This window comes from Seriola dumerili, unplaced genomic scaffold (assembly GCF_002260705.1).
Source record: "Seriola dumerili isolate Sdu_G_001 unplaced genomic scaffold, Sdu_1.0 BDQW01000056.1, whole genome shotgun sequence".
NCBI lineage: Eukaryota > Metazoa > Chordata > Actinopteri > Carangiformes > Carangidae > Seriola > Seriola dumerili.
In genome coordinates this window covers 2,003,380-2,025,083 of record NW_019174311.1, presented here as the reverse complement: position 1 = coordinate 2,025,083, position 21,704 = coordinate 2,003,380, and the positions used below count along the sequence as shown (strand labels likewise).

Below are 21,704 nucleotides of genomic sequence, written 5' to 3'. Positions count from 1 at the left end.
AGTCTAATTGAGCAGACTGAGTTGCATTGTTTAATTATAATTCAGCTTTAAAAGCAAAGGAGGTAATGACATGTTTTTAGAAATTTCTTACAGCTGTAACTAAAGGGACTGTGTGATTTTACTAGGCTAGCATTCGGAGCAAAATATTACAGGTTCAACAAAAGAATCTACTTTCAAGGTCTCTGCTGAGGTCAGCGTCTGCTCTGGTTATAGATCCATACATATATGTGGTTGTTCTATGTATGTGGTTATATATGAGGTTGGAATCTCTTCTTTCTGTGAAGCCAAACATACAAAAAAAAAACAGTGAGTGAGTCAGCAGTGTGTCAAAATGTGTCAAATGTGGCTAACAGCTAAATAAACCACGCCTTCAGTGGATGCAACTGACAAGACAAAGCTGGATAAGACATGACAAGTCACAGGACAGGTTTGTGTGTGTCTGCTTTGAGAGAATTTAAAGCTGTGGTGAGCTTTGGGGGCTTTCACAAACAATCTCAAACATAAGCTTGAGTTCTGACATGCTGTGACAGAGCTGTTGGCCTCCACCTACAGGCCAACACAAGTACTGTACAATCAACCCTGCGTGCTTCTGGGAAATGAAGCATTTTCACTGTAAAGGTATTTTAATGGGTGGCAGTCATGACCACTGCACAGCTGGCTGTTTCCCTTCAATGTTCTTCAATATTCTTTTCTGGGAAAATAAATAATGGATCAACTACACGCCATTTCAGCACACAGTCGAGACAGACTGTTTACAGCAGCCAAATTATTCAAAAGCTACACTTTAAAATAAAACTTTTATTAGCGTTTCCGTAAAATGATGGCGACCTTAATGTGTCCTTGGTAGTTTTAGCGCGTCCCACCGGTTCTAACCGCGTTGAGGTCATCATATACGACATGCGACATAGATGGTCTGCACCTCTGCCGGAAGCCCACTGACAAATAACATGAAAACACCCCCTTTCAATGACCGTTAACTATCCAGGATGAAACCCTGTCGACGGTATAGCGACGGTGTGTCTGTGCAGACGGGGATGTACTTGTGCATTATATCAGGACATGTAGCGGATTATCTGGGGTGATTATCCTGGGAGGAACGCTGAGCGACGCCGGCAGCCGCGCGGTTATCAGCAGCAGCACGTTACTAGCATGTGAAGGCTGCTCGCACATGTGTTAATGTGTCGTGTTAAACGCCCCTACCTGCATAATTGAAGAGAGGATCCCGCCTCGCGCGCCTCCGGTACCGACATGGTGATGATGGTGATGATGATGATGATGATGATGATAAGCTCTCGGGTTTGTTGGTCTCGTGTTGCAGCGAGATTCCTGTGTGATGGGAGTCTCAGTGAGAGGGAATCAGACTCCTCCGGCGTCCACCGGCCGCTCTGCTCACGTTCTCATAGAGAAATGACTCATCTGCGCGGAAAGTACTTGGACCTCACAGTAATGCTGAAATGATGTTTCGTGTAATGGAGCAAAAAAAAAAAAAAAAAACTCCTTTCAAAGTATGTTATGTGGCTCAGGTTACATGTAGTGAGCGACGACTTGCAACGGAGTGAACGGAAAAGACATGATGATTGCGCAACATAGGAAAGCAATGTCGATACCTAGAACCACAGGAGGAGGGCAGCAGAGAATGCAGCTGATAGCACCACCAGGGGCAGTGTTTCATGGCACCTGTAGAGGGCGCCTTTGACCACAACATCCATCCAAGAGTTGCTCTGACTAACGGTTTTTATTCTGTTCAAATCTGCTTGACAGATGTGTCGCCCCTGCCTTTTCTTATTAAACATATAAGGAAACATTACATCATAGTTGCTGAACAAAGGAGTCTGCTGAAGCTGTCTTTAGTTTCCATGCTCCTATTGTTGGAAGGAGGCAGCCTTGAAACTTCGTTGTCCTTTTCCCTGCTGCCTTTCAGTCACGTGTACCATAGCACACGGTTCTTTGTGTGTGCGCTTTGCTGTGTGATATTTCATGTGACTTGTTTTTTTTTTTTTCTGTCCCTGTAATTTTAATACAAATCACATTCAGTTTGGCTGTAGTGTGTCAGCAGTGTGTAGCCATTTGTGCGTTAAGGATGCGTAATTACGCACATGAGTAAAGACCAATATTCTTACAATAAAGTGTAGAGACAACACGAGATCTAACCACGACATCGTAGTTTTATTTGTGTTTATACAGTATATATACAACATCTGCTATCAATAGCAAAAATAAAACACATCCCAACAGAGATACTTACAGTGACACATAATATGTCTACAAATTCATCTGCACAGACAGGATACTGAAGTCTATGGTGCAAATTCAAACATACACTGACCCCTGGGGTCTTACAGGGCTGTTTCAATAGCCCTTAATAACTTAGTCCGCGGAGAGGACTAAATATTAACCGTATACATACATGCAGATTTAAAAAAAAAATACGACTGTCTAAATTTGTCAACTCATACAGGACAACAGACTCGTGCGCAAAACGTAAGTATATAATACTCAACCAATACGATTTAACGATGAATTCTGGCTATTCATCAACGGAAACGATGCATTAAATCACTGTGTATATTTACACGTGATGCTATCTCAACATGTTGCCTAGATATCAAATATTTTTACAGTCTTTTCACATGCTTTTGGGAGACCCGGTCACTTGAGAAATCTACCAAGGTCTCCACATGGCAGCGCTGACAGGCTGCGGGCCTGGCTGCGCTGGGCTGGGAGCCCCTGCGCCGCTGCTGCCGCGGGACTGGCTCTCAGGTCTGGAGCTGAAGCTGGATTTGAGGCTCAGGAGTCTCTGCTGGATCTGAGGGAAAGTCTTGAAACTCTTGGCGCAGCAGTTACGGCAGGTTGGGGTGACGGTGGCGGGCATGGATTGCTGAACGAAGTCGTTGACGCGCTGGCACGCGTCTTGGTCCAGGCTCGTTTTGGGAAGCAGAGCGGAGACGCGCTGGAGGCAGGCTTTGAAGCCTTCTCTGTAACTGTCTGCGGAATCTGAAAAGGAGATGAAATATTATTTTCGTTGTTCAAAAATTATGAGTCCGCCATTCATACATTTGTCAGGAAACGTGTTAAACAATCAGAACAATAACTCACCTTTAGTGTGATGGGGTGGAATGTCGCTGAGGAACCTCACTGTCATTTCCAGGATGTCGGCTTTCTCAAGCTTGGAGTAACGAGTCTTCTGGAGAAAATAATAAAACAAATGTTAAACATATGGGTCTAAATGTCGCCTTGACGTCAGAATAGGTCTATCTGAAATCTGCATGTGTAGAGATTGTTTTAATAACTTACATCTCTGCCAGTAAGAGGAAGGATGAGGTTTTTCAGGTGGTTTAGGCTGTCGTTGATGCGGGCGCGCCTTCTTTTTTCCATCAAAGGTTTCATAGTCTGAAAAGATCAAAAAAATATTTATTATTGATTCAATACATTAAGAGAAAGACATCTGAGAAACTGTCTAAGATAATAAAGGAAAATTCAGTGACTTCGCTTACCTTTCTGAGCTCAAGAGCCTGTTTTCTTTTGGCCACAGTTAGCCTTGGAGAAAAAGAATGGAGAGCTTCGCAAGTCATGTTTGGAGACATTTTCAGCGTCGTCTTTGTGCCAGAGAAGTGTCCAGAGAGAAATCAGCGGAGATCTGTCTCTAACGGCCCAGAGCTGCGGTATATATCCAGGTCCGTGGCGTCGGTCTTCGTGCGTCATGGCTACGCCCCCAAGCCGATACAAAACGATTTGCTCCGGCCACGTATTCGATGAAAAAAACACAAAAGCATCACATTTAGAAAGATAACCATCTGTCTTCTACTCTAATCCAAGCGTAACAACTGCAGTGCGTGTCTGCGTTATGATCCATAAACTAAATCAAACTAAATCTGCCTCAAGGAGCTGTGAAGAAATAAGTGCGTAAAGAAGCTTAATGTTTGGCCCATTCACCCAATGCAAGTTCTGCAAACTTTCAAATTTCGTCTACATCATATTAAATAGTTAACAATTTAGTTCATTGTTAGTAAACAATGAGGTTTATGCATAGTAGATGGAATAGGTTGTTTTCTTTGCAAATACATTATTGACGCGTAATTACGCACCAATAACTATTTATGGTTGGAAACAAAGCGTTGGCTGAATAGTATCCATTTATTTGGTGAGCTAATGAAACATTAAAAATAACATTTTATCTGAAACAACAAATTCTGACTTTGCATTATTAATAAGATTTGTTTGATTTCCTGTTGCTGTTCCACGCTGTTGACTTCTTCTTATGCTTATTAGCCCAAGTTTGATCACATATCATTGAGGTAAAGCTGAATGTTTTAAATAAATATCCGCACTTAGAACAACAGGGTGCAATACATACATTGCTGACATAGGGGTCAGGGTTGCGTGTATGGAAAAGTGTTTGCAGAGATACAGACTCTTACTCCAATCACATACCCAAGCCACGCTACTTTCAAATAACATCTGCTCTTAGATTTTGACAACAATAGTTTTGCATATGACGTTTCTATGCAGTTTCTGCCCGGGGGAGTCTCTACCTGTAGGGTGTATCCCCCGGTTGCCAGGGCTGAAAAACAGCGGGTGGATAGTGAGGGAGCTTGTTCTTCAATAACCATGGCCAGCAAATATTTAGACTTTTTAACTTTTGGACTTCTTTTGTTAATTACCAACCATCGTGTCCTGTGAGGTATGAAACAAACTTTGAATTGCAGACTTCAGATTTTGCAGATATCAAATAAAAACTGGAGAGACATGACAACCCATCAAATGCCACTGCACCCAGGGGAACCACGCGCGCAGCACGCGCCACGGGGACCAGATGGCTGTCTGTTACCGAGCCTTGAACCCCACCCTCCTCCAGCCTCCATGCATGACCCCACCCCCACTCCTGCACCACACCGGCATCCCGCACAGCCAAACTCCCTGTTCCACCATGGTATAGCTCCATCTCTCATCCATAAGATGTGACACACACACACACACACACACACACACACACACACACACACACACACACACACACACTCTTTTTCTATAAACCTTACACGCATGACACATGATCTCCACGCAGTTTTAGCGTGGGTATCCCATCTGCATGCTTCTAATGGGTCCATGTTGTTAGTGTCCAACTGAAAACAAACCATTCTCACCCCCCTGTTTAGGAACTCCGTGATGCAATTGTCTCCTTTAGCTTGACTCCTGGATATTTTGGCGTCCAAGCTATCATGAAATGCTTGTTTGTCAATATAAGGATATATGGTGATGACGAAACACAAAGCTCAATCTGTTGATGGGGGTGAAAGATGTTTGTCTGGGGGAGCACACTGCCTCACAGCGTCCTGCTTGACTGAGTATTAAACATCAGGTAGTTCACGCTGAAAAACGCAGAGAATCTTCAGAACGTGCAGAGGTAGTTTTATTCTGACAAGGTGCCAACGTCCTACAGTAGAAACACATAACCCATGAAGATATATATTTATAAATATATGAAAGCAGTTATACAAAGGAAGATCAAAAGTCTGCAGCCATCTTACTACTACTATGTAGGAGGCTATTTTTGTCTTATAGCTTATAAATGTTCAGCTGTTTTCCACCTTGCTTTACTCAAGTGGTTTGATTTATTTCTTCTTTATGACTAACAGGGATGTGAATGTTTGTTACAGTTTAAATGGAATTAGGGGCAGTGCATTTCAAGAGCATTTCTACGACTTGAAATGGGAAAAACATTAAGTCTACAGAGTCCAAATCATGTAGACATGGTTTCTAGTTGTGCTGCTTCAAAAAGATATGTATATATAAAAAAAAATCCAAGCGTTGCTAGGAAGTTGAGAGGCACACTTACTGCACGCGCCCCTCACCGCCCCGCTGGGACCGAGGGATGATGGGGGTTGGAACAAGGGTGGGTGGAAGGGGTAGGTGGGGGTACACTTCTCCCGAGTTTTGCTCTTACGGTTAGAGTCCTCTTTTGTTTTTTCAAGCAAATTCGGCGTCGGTAGACCCATCTGTGCAGCGAGAACAGGGAGCCTTTGTCTGAAAATGTTCTGACACTTCATGGGAATTAAGAGTCACACGCGGGCTGGGGGGGGGGGGGGGGGGCAGCAGCGGCGAGTGGGACTCCACCTGACCCTTAAAAACACCCCCCGTGTGATGTGAGCAGAGACAACGTTTTTCCTAATCATGAACAATGGCATCAACATTTTTTTTCCAGCTCTAACTTCTGTGAACAACGTTTGATCCGCACATCATCAGCAGGTCTGAACCGTTCAGTGATCAAAATGAAAGAGAATGTGTTGGTGTACAATGAATAAAGGCTGCAGAGTTTATCCGGTGTGTAATGAAAGCAATCATGTGCACAGCATGTCTTGTTTCAGAAAAATATCCCAGTTGTGTCCCATTGTGTTTGGTAGGCTGTTTGACTGACTGGTTGTGTCAGAGCACCAAGTTATCACACTTTGATTTTTACCTTTGTGGACAATCTGGAGCCGTTTATAATAACATATTTAACAATTAACTAATTGGGTATTTCCATCTTCTTTGATTGAATCACTTTGTTCTACTTCAGTGAAAAAAAGTAAAAACTTGTTTGACAATGTAAAACTGAAATTAACAATAAAGTGTAAAACTGAAAAAAACAAAAAAAACTTTGCAAATACAAACAAGCCCATGTTTCAGAGGAGTTTGTAGTAAACAGGGTTTGAATGCAGTTTCTGTGGTTGCGTTTGAGGACTGAAACTTGGTGTTTCTCATTCACCTTGAACAAATAAGATTTCATATACTGTATATCTGTATGTGAGTATATGTGTTTGTAAATGGCTACACGGGTTGTCTCCAGTGGTTCACCTGATCAACAGAGCAACAGTGATGTTTTTATCTGTTCAAATGAGAATTATTTTCACTTGCTTCTTTCTCCCAGCCTTTGTGAAAGTGTTGTGTTTCATATCACTGATCAGAATGAAACTAATCTGATGCTGTGAGGGTTCTGTGATAGAGGACCCGCAAAGCAGAACTCCAGCCAGGGGTTGAAGGAGTTTGGGGTTTGGGCAGGATGACAGGGGAAGTGTCCAGGCAAAGGTTAGCTGCAGGCGCAGAGGCGGAAAATGGATTCCTTGACGGATGATGCTGTAGTGGGAGTGGAGGCAGGGGGAGAGCCACAGGTGACTGGATTTCTGGCAGGTAGGTGAGATGAATTTGGAGATCCCTCGATTCCACAGACAGTTGAGCACAGGACTGGACTGGCAGACGAAAAGAAAGCAGAGATGGATGAGGCAAACATTGAGGAAGCAGGATAATGAACCCGGAGCACAGGAAAAAGTCATGGCTATCAAAATAATCCAAATTAGCAAGATGAGATTCAAAGAACAGGAGAAGGCCGTAGCATAATACCACTGCGGGTGACTGAACGATCTGGCCAAGAACGCTGAGTTGACCAGTCTCTTTACACTGCAGCAGCATGTGGTGTTGATGGCAAGATAAACACCAGGTGTGGAAGGCACTGCACTGACACAGACACACACATTGGAAATTCATTGAAACACAGCTAAGTTAATCTTGACAATTATCCTGCTAGTTCAGCAGTGTCAGTTACCGTGGTTACTGACCAGGGAATCCTATAAGCCACAGTGATGGAACAGAACTCTGACTTTATATTAGCGAGACTAACAAAATAAGCCAGGATTTTCCTTTTTCTCCCTTGATGGAACTGGGCCCTGATCCTGATAGAGACCATAACAAGAGAATGGATACTCAACCAACTGATTCTCTACCCATCAAGGCTGTGATGTGCACATACATGATCATACAACCTGATGAAGCCAATACATTGGCACAATATTTTCAAAAGTGTATTCTGTTTTTATTGGACAATAACAAACTGGGCAACGTGAATGTCAGTGTTGGGAAATGATTGTACATTGCCCATTAAAAGCATTCTCCATGAACACTTTCATGATTTGTCGATATACAATTTTGAATCAAAAGGGATTTTAACAGTGATCAACAAATGATCAATAAATTATTTCCCTCATGAGAACACAGACGAATCACAGTGCAGCCAGTTGGTTTTAGAAATCACAACTGGTTAGACTGAGACCTGCGTGAAGTCGAGGGGTTTCAGTTGGTTGTTGTACTACAAATCCATCTGTTCCTCAAAGGTCCAACTATTGGAGACCAAGTCTCAAGGCAAAACTTCCACCATGAAGACAAAGGAACAGTCCCAACTGCTCAGCCTAAAGGTGGCTGAAAAGCACAAGTGAGTGACAGCGCAAGATACCGAGATAACGATGGCGACTCTGAAGCTTCACAGGCTCTGACTGGAAGGACTGTGCATACAACCACAGCTGGTCAGATACATAACTCAACTCAACTCAACTCAACTTTATTTATAGAGCACTTTAAATACAGCCAAAGCTGATACAAAGTGCTGTACATACATAATAACATAAAAACATAAAAACATAAACGCATCACCTTGGGAGAGAGGTAAAGAGAACTCTCTCTCAAAAAACTCCAAAATGCCATCTTAGCTACAGTTTGCCAGAAGGCATGTGGGAGACCACCAGACCACCCTCCATGTTTGGTGGTTAGTACATATTGTCACAAACATACTGCCCCTGGTAAAACACGCTGCTGTGGGGGATGCTTCTATGCAGCAGACCTGGGGAGGCTTATGAGGGTAGAGAGGAAGATGATTGCAGCTAAAAATAGGGAAAATATGATGCAGTCTGCAAGAAACCTGCAACCTGCAACAACACAGTGAGCCCAAGCGTAAAGCCAAAGAATCAGACTCCAGACCTCACTCATGATCAGTGGCGCCGGCCATAGTTTGCACAAGAACCACCTGTACGCTACCCATAGGTTTCCCATTGATTGAGACATTAATTAGTGTATTTTAGCACTAAAGTTAAGACACAACACCACAATAAATCTCAGGCCTGAAAAACATCAGCAGCTAAATAACAAGCTACAATATACTATTATATACTATATTGAATATCCCAGAGAATCGTGCAATAAAAGTCGACATGAAGCAACAGATTTCCTCAGTTAGCATCATCATCATAAGAACAGTTGTCTACCTAATTACTAAAGACAGTAATAACAAGACTCAGCATCAAGACCAAACCAAGCTGCTGCAATAAACAATCAATAAACCTCATGAGACAATTCAATGAAATAGTGTTCCTGCCAATATGAAGTTCATTCTGTCTGAACGTTACATCAAACTCTTACAGAACGACCTCTGCATCAATTCCAATATCATGATTGATGTTCATCAGTGCTCCACATCTGCAGTGTCAGCACTGGGCATGAAAGCACCAAACTCCTTTATCCCCTGCTCTCCTCTTCAATCTAGACTCATAACGTTAGTGAGTGGATGCAGCTAAAAAAATAAGACAGGATCTCCTGTTGTCACCCTTTTATTTTCAAGATGTTAAACAAACAAAGTCTTTTTTTTTTTTTTTAAATGTACACACAGTGTTATGGCTGCTGGTGCCTCTGCTCATGATCACCCAGACCTCTGACGGACGGCAGACCTATCCACACAGACTCAAGGACAAAGGCAATAAGAGCCATGACACATAGAGGCATAAAGGAAACTGAAAACCTTCAAGGGTAGTGGACACTTTTTATAGTTTTCCAGTGTTACCTGTCTTTTCATACACAATCTTACTCCTCCACTTTTTAGACAAAAGGTCTGAGTTAATGGTTAGATAGTAGACACTGTGACACCTTTTCTATTAGTTTATACAATAATGTATACTACATTATGTTTTGTGTTATCATGGCAAAGTTTCGTGAACTGTTTGGTGTCTGGGGCATAAGCAAAAATGTGTGTTTTTGTCTTAGTCGCCTGTAAAGACGGCAATGCCACATCACATTACATTTCATGGGAACAAGGAACATTTAAAGTCCAGTAACAATCTGCCCGGCACAGTAACAACTCAGAGGACATGTTGAATATTATTACCCATTAATATCCTACTTTTTTTTATATAACTATTTTAGTTATTATTCTGTGCAAAAATGCAATTTTAAATTTGGCTGAGGTTAACATGAGGCTTCAGCACCCTGAGTGGGTGTGCATTAGGGCCATCACAATATCCGATTTTCACGACACAATTAGTCAAATGCATCTGTAACTTTGTTTATGGTATGTTTTGTCTCTGTTGTGGCAAATGAATTAGACTCAAATACGAGTGCAGGGAGGTGGAGAGAGAGTCTGTGACAAAAAGAACAATTACACTGCCAAGCCAACTAGATGAACTGATAAACAAAAGACCCACAAGCGTCACGTCTGCCATCATGATGTAATCATACGTGTATTAATTACACACTATCAATGTATGATTTTTAAATGTCATGGTTAACGTCAGTACCAGTACATCACTACATCCCCAGTGTGCATGGACCCAGAAACAGGGAGTTTTCATGAGCCACCTGATAAATCACATGCTAAAGACTCATATTATCTTTGGCTGAACTTCTTTCATCTCTAACGAGCAGGACTAATTACAAGCAACCAATAACTTTCGGTGTGCGCAGGAGCATTTAAGCATTGTCTTAAGATGGTTTTACAAATGCAAACCCGTCTTTTAAGAAACCATCACTGTGGTTTTGCAGCTGGATGTTTTTTGCGTACACCACACATTTTCATATCAGTTCTCTGTTACAGCAATCTGGCAGTCAACCTCAAGAGACATCAAACGTACTTAAGTTACATTTCATGGACTTGAGAAATATTACTTGATAATCCATCAAGTAATATTTCCTCACCATTGTTGGTTTCCTCAGCAATTCTTTCCACAAACCCTTTCCAATATTTATGAGTTGTATGCCTGTTGTATTTGCATTGATATTGTCAGAAAATCAAACCTAAGACAAACAACAAGAAATAAAATATGGTGTACCATCTGACTTTGGTTGTTGCATTTAAAAAATTGTGTGTTTTTATGTGTTTGTTGGATCATCTTTAAACAGTCTCTTGTCTTTGGTTCATAACCACTGAAGGATAGTATCAAATTGGAATTTCTGAACGGATAAAAAACAACATTAACAAACTAAAAATAAGTGGTAAGAAACATTGTGTGGAATAACCTGGTTTTCTGCATTAATTGGTCATAAAATTTGATGTGGTCTTCATCTTAGTCACAGTACAGACAAACACAATGTTCCTGTGTATTTATTGAACATAGCCATCAAACATTCCCGGTAGTGGTGGAAAAAGTAAGTGAATCCTTGGATTTACTCATTGGTCAAACTTCCTTTGGCACCAGTAACCAATCACACCTGCAGAATGTTCAGGAGAAGTCTTCAGATCAACTATATTCTTCTGATGTCTGGTGTGAACGGCTCTCTTCAGCTCTGTCCACAGCATTTTCATTTTTCATGGATCTAAGTCTGGTCTCTGACTGGGCCACTTCCAGAAGGTGGATTTCTTTTGTTTGAAGGTAGCAGATTTACTTTGATGTTTAGGCTCATTGTGCCACGGCATCACCCAGCTTCTACCCTGACATCATCCCGTAAGAGACCTCGATAAACTTGGGAACTCATTTTCCCTGTGACAACCTGGAGCTGTCCAGTAAAGCAGCACCACATCATGATGCTCCCTCCGCCCTGCTTCACCTTTGGGATGGTGTTTTCATGCTGTTATGCAGTGGCCTTTTTACTTACACCATAATGCTGCATGTTCCTCCCAAACATATCAACATAGTTTCGTCAGCCCACAGTAACATTGTCCCAGTAGCACTGTGGAGTGTCAGGGTGCTCTTCAGGCGTATATGTGATGCACCATGATCTGTGTATGGTAGACTCATGAACAGAGATGTGAACCCCCTTCACTTATTATCTCAAGCCTTCAGCTGTTATTCTGAGCTTCTTTGTTATGTTACTGAGTATTGATCATTCTGCATTGTGCCTTTGGAGTCATCTCTGCTAGACGCCCACTTCTAGAAAGAGTAGCCACAGAACTAACTTTTTCTCAGTTTATAGACAGTTTGTCTGAATGTGGACTGATGAATATTTAAACTCTGTTACTCTAGCGCAAATCAACACTTCTTGATACTAAGTCTTATAAAACCTCTTTTTTGTGAGGCATTGGTTCACATTAGAAGATGTTTGCTGTTTTTTTAATAGGTCAAAGTATAGCTCTAATCCACACTTCTAAACTTGTTTCATTGATTTGCCTCCAGGTTCACGTACTTTTTCCAACCTACACTGTGAATGTTCAGATGATGTTTTTAATATGAACAAGAACAAGACAACGATGTATGTGTTATTGGGTAAAATAGATTGTGTTTATTCATAATTGTAACTTGGATGAAGATCTGACCGTATTTTAGGACAAATTTATACTGGAGGGAATTCTGAAGGGTTTACTTACTTTTTCTTGCCACTGTAAGGAAATCTGTTTTGTATGTTTCAAGTCTGTACATGTTGATTTTCATACCAAATTAAAATGAATGAAATTAATGGCCGCCTAAAAGCCAAGAAAGTCTCGTCATTCTTCAGAACAAGTTTGCTTCCTGTCACAGCATTGGTCCGTGTCGCAGAGAACAAAAACACTTGCACTTAAGATGCCCATCTGAATTCATTATGGATACATGTACCTTCATAATGCATTATAGGAGAGGAGTTGCTATAAGCCTCCATAACACTTCATAGTATCCAACAACAAATACATATAGTGTTCTAAGTTTAAAAATAATAATACTTCAGCAAGTCGAGTATTAGAATTGGTCATTATTATTCTGTACTCATTCAGTGAAATCTCAGGCATTTGTATTAATATGACATTCATAATGTCAGGAGGATGTTGTGTGTTTGAACAGTGCACAGCACTACTTCCTACTGGGATAAACACATGTATAAACTGGAGCGCCACTGAATCTGACTTCTATCCAGTATAATCAGCAGCAAATATAAAGGGAGGGGGGACGGAGTCTTTTTTAAAGAGAGTAGTTTGTGCAAAGGAAACTGCCATGACAAACAACTACAGCTACAGGCTGTAAAATCCTAGATAAAGAATACATACAAGGGAAACAGGCTAATGTCCTGTATTATTTAGTAAAAGCTGGACGGTTCAGGATATCACAGAGAACTTACAAAGCCTTATGGCAATCACAGGTTATTGTAGTGTGAGATGTAAAGTAGTGTGACTACCAGGTCCATTTATAAACCTTCTACTGACAGGGAAATGCTAAGTCATCACTTATTAGGAAATGCAAGATATTGTAACAAACAAGTGGTTGCTTGAAATCTGTCATTGTAATTCACAACCAGTCCAACTTCTTCCCTCCAATTTGGCGGCAACTGGAGAGGCGCAGCACATCAGCAACAATGGAGCAGCTGCTCATCAGCATCAATAGGCTCCAGCTGACCTGTGGCCTTGCGCGTTTGCGCGCCTTTTTTTTTATTGCTTTCGTTTCCGAGAGTCCTCTCTCGAGGGCGTCTGGGCTTAGTGATTCATTTAAGAACCTTATATCATCGCAGAATATATAGATCACACCATCACAACCATCTTCGACGAGTGCACATTTATTGAAAACCTTTTGTTAATGACAAAACATGTTGTTGTCTTACATGCCATCAATAGATAATATTAACACATAGTGTTTACAGACGATTCTGTTGCACAGACCAAAATACTTTTAAGTCCATCGTGCAAACCTCAAACAAAATAACCCTTGGGGTTTTACAAAAGTGTTGTCTACAACCCATTTCTTTGACACCCCAAAGAGGATTACATTTCACAAAGTTCATTGACTTTACAGTTTCATTGAGATCTGTGCTCTTGTGCCCTCTGGCATTAAACGCAAAATGAGCCAAATGCTGAATTAAATTATTATACAGCAATTCCTCTTCTTAAATCTTCAAGACTACAGCTATTGGAATACAACTAGCTAAATAACATCACAAAATAAATAACACATGAAATAAAAGTCCATCATCTAATCTACCAAGGTCTCCACATGGCAGCGCTGACAGGCTGCGGGCCTGGCTGCGCTGGGCTGGGAGCCCCTGCGCCGCTGCTGCCGCGGGACTGGCTCTCAGGTCTGGAGCTGAAGCTGGATTTGAGGCTCAGGAGTCTCTGCTGGATCTGAGGGAAAGTCCTGGAGCTCTGGGCGCAGCAGTTACGGCAGGTTGGGGTGACGGCTGCGGACATAGATTGCTGAACGAAGTCGTTGACGCGCTGGCACGCGTCTTGGTCCAGGCTCGTTTTGGGAAGCAGAGCGGAGACGCGCTGGAGGCAGGCTTTGAAGCCTTCTCTGTAACTGTCTGCGGAATCTGGAAGAAGCAAAGAGGAGATTTGATCAGTCACTGGGATTCCATGTGGAGCACATCTGAAACAAGAGATTAAATGCAGTGCATATCGTAGTTCAAGAGATGCTCACCTTTGACTGGAGTGGAAGGAAGGTCTCTTAGGAACCTGACGGTCATTTCCAGAATATCAGCTTTCTCTAGCTTGGAGTAGCGTGCGTTGTCTTTGCCAATAAGAGGCAGAATCAGGCTTTTCAAATGACTGAGACTGTCATTGATACGGGCACGTCTTCTTTTCTCCAGCAAGGGTTTGAGAGTCTGGAAGAAATAATGAAAAATCATTATTCTACTGCGCTTTTAAAAGAGTCAGAATCAGATGATATTTCCAGTCAAATTCACAGCTGTTTAGTTTCTCCTTTTTCCTTACCTTTCTCAGTTCGTTGGCTTGTTTTCTCTGGGCCACGGTGGACCTGGCAGGGAGAGGCTGGTTGGCCTCAGTCGTGATGCTGGGACTCATTTCGTTTCTCTTTGTGCTTTTTTAATGGGAGATACTTGCTCTTGGAGCGGCTGAGCTGAAGTGTGAGGCAGAGCTGGAGGAGCCTCCTATTTATGTGGGTCTGGCGCGTCAGAGCAGGGGGAACACACAAGCCACACACCCTAGAGGGGGGGACGGGGGGCTATGCCTCTGGGAGTTGAGTGGCGCTCCTGTCTGGACCATCTGGTCCCTTTGGGCCTCTGCATCTACCGCTGGTATGCGGTGTTTCGTGATGGTGTTGCGTTTTATTGCCTTTATATTTCAAGTTTTAACGTCCACCAAGATCAAATTACGTGTACAAGCCAAATAACGACTTTTTTTTCCCTTAACACACACACACACAATATGAAGAACCCGCTGATACTTTCTACATTAGGACGCGCTTATTTTCGCCTGGCTTCGTTACTAAACTGATTATCTTTCTGTTTATTGTTCTCTTTATTTTTGCATCGAAAATTCCCCATAAGTCAAACCAGTCAAATATAAATTTTTGTGTGATGACACATCTGAAAAACGCATTACTACATACGAACAATTAAAACCTTTCCATCAAAATAATAAAAGTGGGCCAGGCTGTGTAAATTCAGTTCGTTTATTAATGCTTATGGGCTCGACTACACACTACAAAAGAAACACAAAACCAGAGGAGTAATCCTGAGGCGGGAGTAATCTATTCCTAAAATTAATAAACCAGATACCCAAGCCACGCTATGTATGGATTAACATCTGTTAATGGACCCCAGCAGCTTGTTTCCAATATCAACAACACGTTGTTTACCTGGAGCAGTGGGGGAGGAGACAGAGTCATAACCTGCAACAGACCAGGCGCAGGAGGTGCATGTGCGGAGTGCAGGATACACAAAGAGCCAAGCATTAGTCTGCTCCGACACTGCAGGGATAACACAGTGAGGAATATGCCTGTGAATCAGTGAAAGAGTGGACCTCTATTTTGGAGTGATACTCCGTTTGCTTCTCTACAAATACATCATTGTAAACATTTCAAACTTTAATCAAACTGCCTTTATTTCGACATATTTGAAGAGTTTCAGTCAATCTCTGCTGTTGGCCATTAAAACAAACAGTGCTGCTGTGCGCTGCCAGTAGGAATCACGCGTTCGGCACGCGCCACAGCTGAGCAACAGATGGGAAACCCCCTCCTTCTCATCTTCCGTCTCTCCATACCTCGCACCCTCCCCCTCTCTCCCACTGCTGTACCACTCCGCTGCTGCTCCCATCAGCATCCTCTCCTGTCCCTTTGCGCCCTCACCATCAATGTCCCTCAACAACGACGTTTTCTGTGGGGGGTGGGGGGTAAGAACAGCGCCATTAGATACTATAAGGGAGTCCTAAAAGGGAACAAGGGAAAAAAGACATAAATAAACAAAATCTATATAAAAACTTGTTTATATGTAAAAATGTGATGTACCTAAACGCCACATAACAGACTTTTTTTAACCCATATAGATCCCTTTGTTCTGGATATCACGGGACAACACAGTATGCCAAACACCATCTTTACGCATCAAATTTTACGCACGGAATAAGAAACATGTTGAACACACGATTTGATTTAAGGTGTTTATTTAGCTACATTTGGACACACATGTGGCGCAACAAGCTCGTGTCAGTTCGGCAAATATGAAGCTGCTCTTCGGCAGCAAGCTGTCCTGCTGTAGCTTGAGGGGTTTCAACTCTCTTATTTTTCAGGCATGAAATGCGCGGGTTTGCACGCGTCCTGGTCCATGCCCCCCCATCCCCCTCTATAACTGCCATCGAGTCCAGTCTAGGAGTGGGCCCTCCGAGATATGACAAAAAAAAAAAAAAAAAAGTTCAAGAGAGGCTGATATTCTTTGTCCTGGTTTCAGCGTGGGTATCCATCTGTGCAAGCTGAGAGCATAGTGACCCTTTGTTGAGGGGAGGACAGAAAAGTTTTCCAGCAACTGTACGGGAAAGAGATACGATTCGTTTCTTTGTTTTATCCGGTTAAACTACAGGCTAGTGAATCCAGTCTCTGGCTATATCTGTAAGATTTAAGTCAGACAAAGCGTTTTATTACATATCATTATTATATTATATTATATTATAATATATCATCTTTATTATAGCTGATGTGTAAGATCTAGCATAACTACATTAATGCTGTCCGTTCTGTATAATCTGGATCAAAATGTGAAAAAAGTTATCTTACGTGTTCCCATAAAACATCTTAAATTTGAAAGTGTTTGAGAATAAAATCATAAGTGAGAATTTGGGCGTATAAACGGCATGAGACTGACACGAGCCTAAGTGGTCAGACAGATGGAGACAGCGCGGGTTTATTGAGGCGTGAAAGCAAAAGCGTCGACGGGCTCTGCCTCGCTGACGGACGGTGATCGTCGCCATCCCGGCCTCATGAAGGCTTCCAGCCTGACTTCTAGGTTTTCCTGCCTCCACATCGTGACTGCAGCTCAAACTCTGTCTGGCATCCCAAGCCAAAACCTACGCCAACATCCTCCGCACGATACTGAAGCATCTGCAGGCTGCATGACTGCAGGCTGGGGTTTGATTTGATCCCCTGTTGTGATCAAAATTCACTTAAAATACATTTGTTTGTTCCTTTCATCGGATACGTAACTACCAGGTTTTCATAAAATATTTAAATCAAAATCGTGATAACATGAAATAGTCGAAAGAAAAAATATTGTGTTAACTTCAAATTAAAACGTAGACCCTACATTTCTCATAGATGCAAAGAATGACATAAATGTTAAAAGCAGTTCGAAAATATGCTTTGATTTCAGAATGGGCTCCACGCTTAAATGTGTTTTTAGTGTTCAGTGCCACTTCAGGTTTTTTGTACATGAGGGGAAGAAATATGGACATGAAGTCTGTTTCTTGCCTTGAACCAGACTCACTACAGCAAACAGAAAAACCTGTTGAAATGCTACAATGAGATATTTCATTTCCTCCATGTCATTAATAATGTGTGTATTTATTGAAAGATATTGGATAAGTGTGCATCACTTCCTATATATACACTAGTACTATCACTTACACATATTATTACACGATAGCCCACACACACACACTACACATATTAACGCACATGTACTATACATATTAATTATTATAATATTTATATTATATATAGTGATATATATATCATGTATATACTATAGTGATGCACATTTCATATATACACTGTCGCCCATAAAGTTGGAATAATTTTGTTTTCAGACACAATACTCTGTTTTAGGTGCAATGATTACATTATGTGTCCCAATTACCAATTACCCAATCACATTGTCACAATCATTTCATGGTAAGAGGGTACTAAACTATTTATTCAACTTTATTGAGCAACTAGTGTATAACACACACACATCCACAACACAACACACACACATACGCAACACCATATAATAAAAGAATAATATACTAAGTACATACTAACTATTATTAGTTACTCATACTATTTATATATGTAAACAAGAGAGACAGAGAGAGCGAGCGAGGAACAGCAAAAAACATCATATAAGGCTTTATAGCTGGTCTCTATTCAGACAGAAGCAATATGAGCACTGATATGGAGTAAAAAAAAGGGTGTAAATATGAGAAATCTTTGACATATTAGTGTAAGTGTCCTTTCTCTAGCTACTCCTGTGGCTTCCATCGTGAGGTGTCACAAGGTCACGCTTGGCTGTTCATGTCAGATCAAGAGGAGTCAGGTGTGGGTGACTGGGTGGCACTTATCAATGACCTCTGCCCATAGTGCTGAGGAGTGAGAGGGTGTTTGGACAGGTGAGAGCTGTCTGTGGTGCTACGTTCTGGTTCTGAAGTCACCCATTCAAGCCTGACAGTCGGTCCGTGTGTGGCAGTTGTTCTCCACCACCTAAAGAGGCTCAGGATAACAGAGACAGAGAGGAGGTGCTGCTGGACTTGCCTTTTCCTTTATCTACATGCCAAACCTGGCATCTTAACCAAAGCTCTGCATGAGATGGGTGCTCATGAAATGAAGCAGGGATTTCTATGAAAAGACTCCATCATAAGAACCAACACCCTGCGAGAATGAATGAATCCTCCACAACAGCGGCTCTATTATCAGTCTCCATTATGGACAATGGCATTAGTCCATGTTCCAATAAAAAGACCCTCCTTCATAAAGTCTTACTCTGCTCATCCTGAGTGTCATGCCACAAAGACGCTCAAACTCTGCAGTGCACATAACCATTTTGTTAAATGCAAAGGGCCCTGAAAATTTCTATCATATACTCAGGTTGTTAGGAACACTTATAGCTAAAACTAATGCAGTCTGACACAACAGTCCTGCCATAAATCCTCCTTGGTGAAGGTTATAATGTTCACTTTTTGTTGAAACTTTAGAAAGGTGTTTATTGAGCGTTTTTTCAAGGATACAGTTTGTTCCGTTGACCTCTTTTGCGTTTTACTGTCAAATGGCTCAGGTTTGACAACATATCCTTATCCTTGGCTGTAAATGAACATGCTTGTGTGCTAAAAGGAAAAGTGCTCTTTGTGTAGGTTCAGGTGGGGGTGGGGTAAGGGGGGGTGCGTATAAAATGTTAAAACTTTACTTTATAAATACAAAAAAATAACTCGAGCGATTCTATTTTCAATATTGTTTGTGCTGGTTGTTCATGTGGCAAAGCTGTGATGTGACACTGTGTCACTTCTCCCTCTAAAGATGCAAAAAAAGACCTATCAAAATTCCCCGTGAAGCTTCCCACGCTTAAACCAACGCCGTGTCCACGAAGCATCTGCCTCACCAGTGACGAAAACCCAAACTTCTTTCTCCTGTACCAGGCCCATTGGACGTGCCCACGTGCTGAATTACACGGTAACAAAGGACACTGATAAACCATAGTATTGTCTCTTACCAAGCAGCCGCAAAGATAAACCGTAAGTTATTTAAATCTTAAATATAAATCCAACAGTCTAAATAGCGCATATGATTATGTCAGATTGTTTCAGCTGCCTCATATCCTCAATGCCAACAATGCCATGGTTTCTTCGAATGATGCGCTCCTTTGGGTTATTTGCTTTTGAAAGATACAAAATCAAAAGTTTAATAGTTGGACAAACAAAAACACCGTCGAATCCAGAGCTGAAACTGTAGTACACTGTGCGTTTTATTGCGCATGGTACAAACCGAGCATCACGCGCCACTTTAAAACATGAAACATCCCAGAATATGCCATAAAACAGACCAAAGGCACAGAATTAAATGCTGGACGAAATATCACAGATTATGGTTCTCTGTGTAAACAATGTGTGGCAGGCATGAAGACTGTAGATTTCTCGGAAATGTTAATGTAATAACTTTGTGCTTTAATCATTTTACAGACGCTTTGCCGTTTATCATATCCAGTATCACTGCTCCAATTTGGAAAAGAAGTCAGTGCGAAGCATCAAGCCTGGCGTCGTTTTCAGGGGCGGAGAAATATTTGTACCTATTGTGTAATGGCTCAGACAGGATTTGAATATCCAAATAAGTCTAACCAAGCCAAAAGCCAAGCTGCAAGGCAGAGCACACATCTGGTGGTGCACATTTGTTTTGTTCTTCGAAGTTGTCAAGGTAAACTTACAGCGTCGCACAGGCTGGATGCTTCTCCACCAATAGCTGTTCACCTCAGCTCTGACAGACTGAGCATTCATGCACCTCAATGTGCGCTGCACAAGCAGCCAGAAGTCTAATGATGCGCAGAGATAAACAGATACATATACCGAAAACTTCAAAATAAACTGCCGTTTATTTCATAATATCTTCGTAAATGCTGCAGCATGTTAGAGCGGCCACGTACAGGCCGCTGGACACGGCGGACAGGCAGCTTGTTGGCGGGTTTTTTGAATATTGGATTTCTGATTGAAGGAGATCCATTGTGCAGCCATGTCAGGGGCACGAGAACAGCACGAGCCAGTCAAACAAAGGTGGCAGATGGCTTTCCTGCTCCGATGAATTATTTTGAAGTCACAAAGACACAGGGACCATTAAGATACTGCAGCAAGGTCAGATGGCAGATTTATTTTATGTTTCAAAAATTAATAATGTCGTTGCTGTAACTGCTCATAAATTATATATATATATATATATATTATAATGACAATAAAAGGTTCACATTCACAAAAACACATTCACAAAAACACATTCACAAAAACAGAAAAGGTGGTGCCAATACTGAAGATGTAGACTTTTCCTTGTTGCTGAGAACATCAGAACATCGTGGATGTGTGCCTATCTCTGCAGGCCTGGATTTCTTTGGAACATTTACTCTGTCAATGTTATTACAATTTGAACTGAAAAGGAACCTGGTAACAAGGAATAAGCAAATGGTTCTTCTTCAGGTTGCAGAGGGACTCAAGCTTGCAAATAGTCTTTCATCAACTGAGTAACACTTAAGCAAAATAAAATCAGCTCTAGCCTTACAGAATTTAAAATCTTTTAAGATTTGCAGACCATTAGAAACTTCTGTATATTTTTCTGTGCTGTGCAGTTGCATGCACCCGCACAGTCCTTCAAGGTTGCAGCAGAGTCAAGCCATCAGAGGGGCGGGGCATGTACAAGGGGTCCGCCCACAAAGACAACGCGCCTCATGTCATTGAGCCACAAACCTCGTGTTGTAAAAGGGCGCTCAATACAACTGCAGCCGTCAACCAGCAACGATCCGCAAGCGCTGCAGCACTGGCTTTAAAGGACAAGCAGAGGAGCAACGTCTGGTAGGTTATTGTTTATTTATTCATTTATTTACTTTCGTTTTAAAAATTTGTATCATACCTGTTTACTTGTTTTGAACATGTCGCTTGTGTGTAGTGTATAGGACTTAATTTCATCCCAAAACACCACGATTTACATGTAATCTTAAACTGCTGTTTTAATATGATAAATGTTCGTGGCTTTGGAATTAAAATATTACTTTATTTCATG

At 41.7% G+C, this 21,704-nt stretch overlaps 3 protein-coding genes across 4 annotated transcripts in view; all 3 read right to left on the bottom strand.

The window, feature by feature from the left end:
- Positions 1 to 2,010, bottom strand: part of acot7 (acyl-CoA thioesterase 7) — a 54,983-nt gene extending 52,973 nt beyond the window's left edge. The window contains exon 1 of one of the 2 annotated variants that reach the window (XM_022741773.1): positions 1,201 to 2,010. In XM_022741773.1, the coding sequence (XP_022597494.1) occupies positions 1,201 to 1,250 (50 nt within the window). In that variant the 5' untranslated portion in view covers positions 1,251 to 2,010. The remainder of the gene's footprint in view (positions 1 to 1,200) is intronic. The other variant, XM_022741774.1, reaches the window with a different exon arrangement.
- A 652-nt stretch (positions 2,011 to 2,662) lies between these two features.
- On the bottom strand, positions 2,663 to 3,584 carry LOC111219276 (transcription factor HES-2-like). The gene is made up of 4 exons (XM_022741903.1): positions 3,495 to 3,584; positions 3,295 to 3,390; positions 3,097 to 3,184; positions 2,663 to 2,994 (listed from the first exon to the last, which is right to left on the bottom strand). Exons 1-4 carry the CDS (start codon positions 3,582 to 3,584, stop codon positions 2,663 to 2,665), a joined length of 606 nt encoding a protein of 201 aa, XP_022597624.1.
- Positions 3,585 to 13,945: 10,361 nt separating this feature from the next.
- On the bottom strand, positions 13,946 to 14,767 carry LOC111219273 (transcription factor HES-2-like). The gene is made up of 3 exons (XM_022741899.1): positions 14,678 to 14,767; positions 14,385 to 14,568; positions 13,946 to 14,277 (listed from the first exon to the last, which is right to left on the bottom strand). Exons 1-3 carry the CDS (start codon positions 14,765 to 14,767, stop codon positions 13,946 to 13,948), a joined length of 606 nt encoding a protein of 201 aa, XP_022597620.1.
- Positions 14,768 to 21,704: the final 6,937 nt, after the last annotated feature.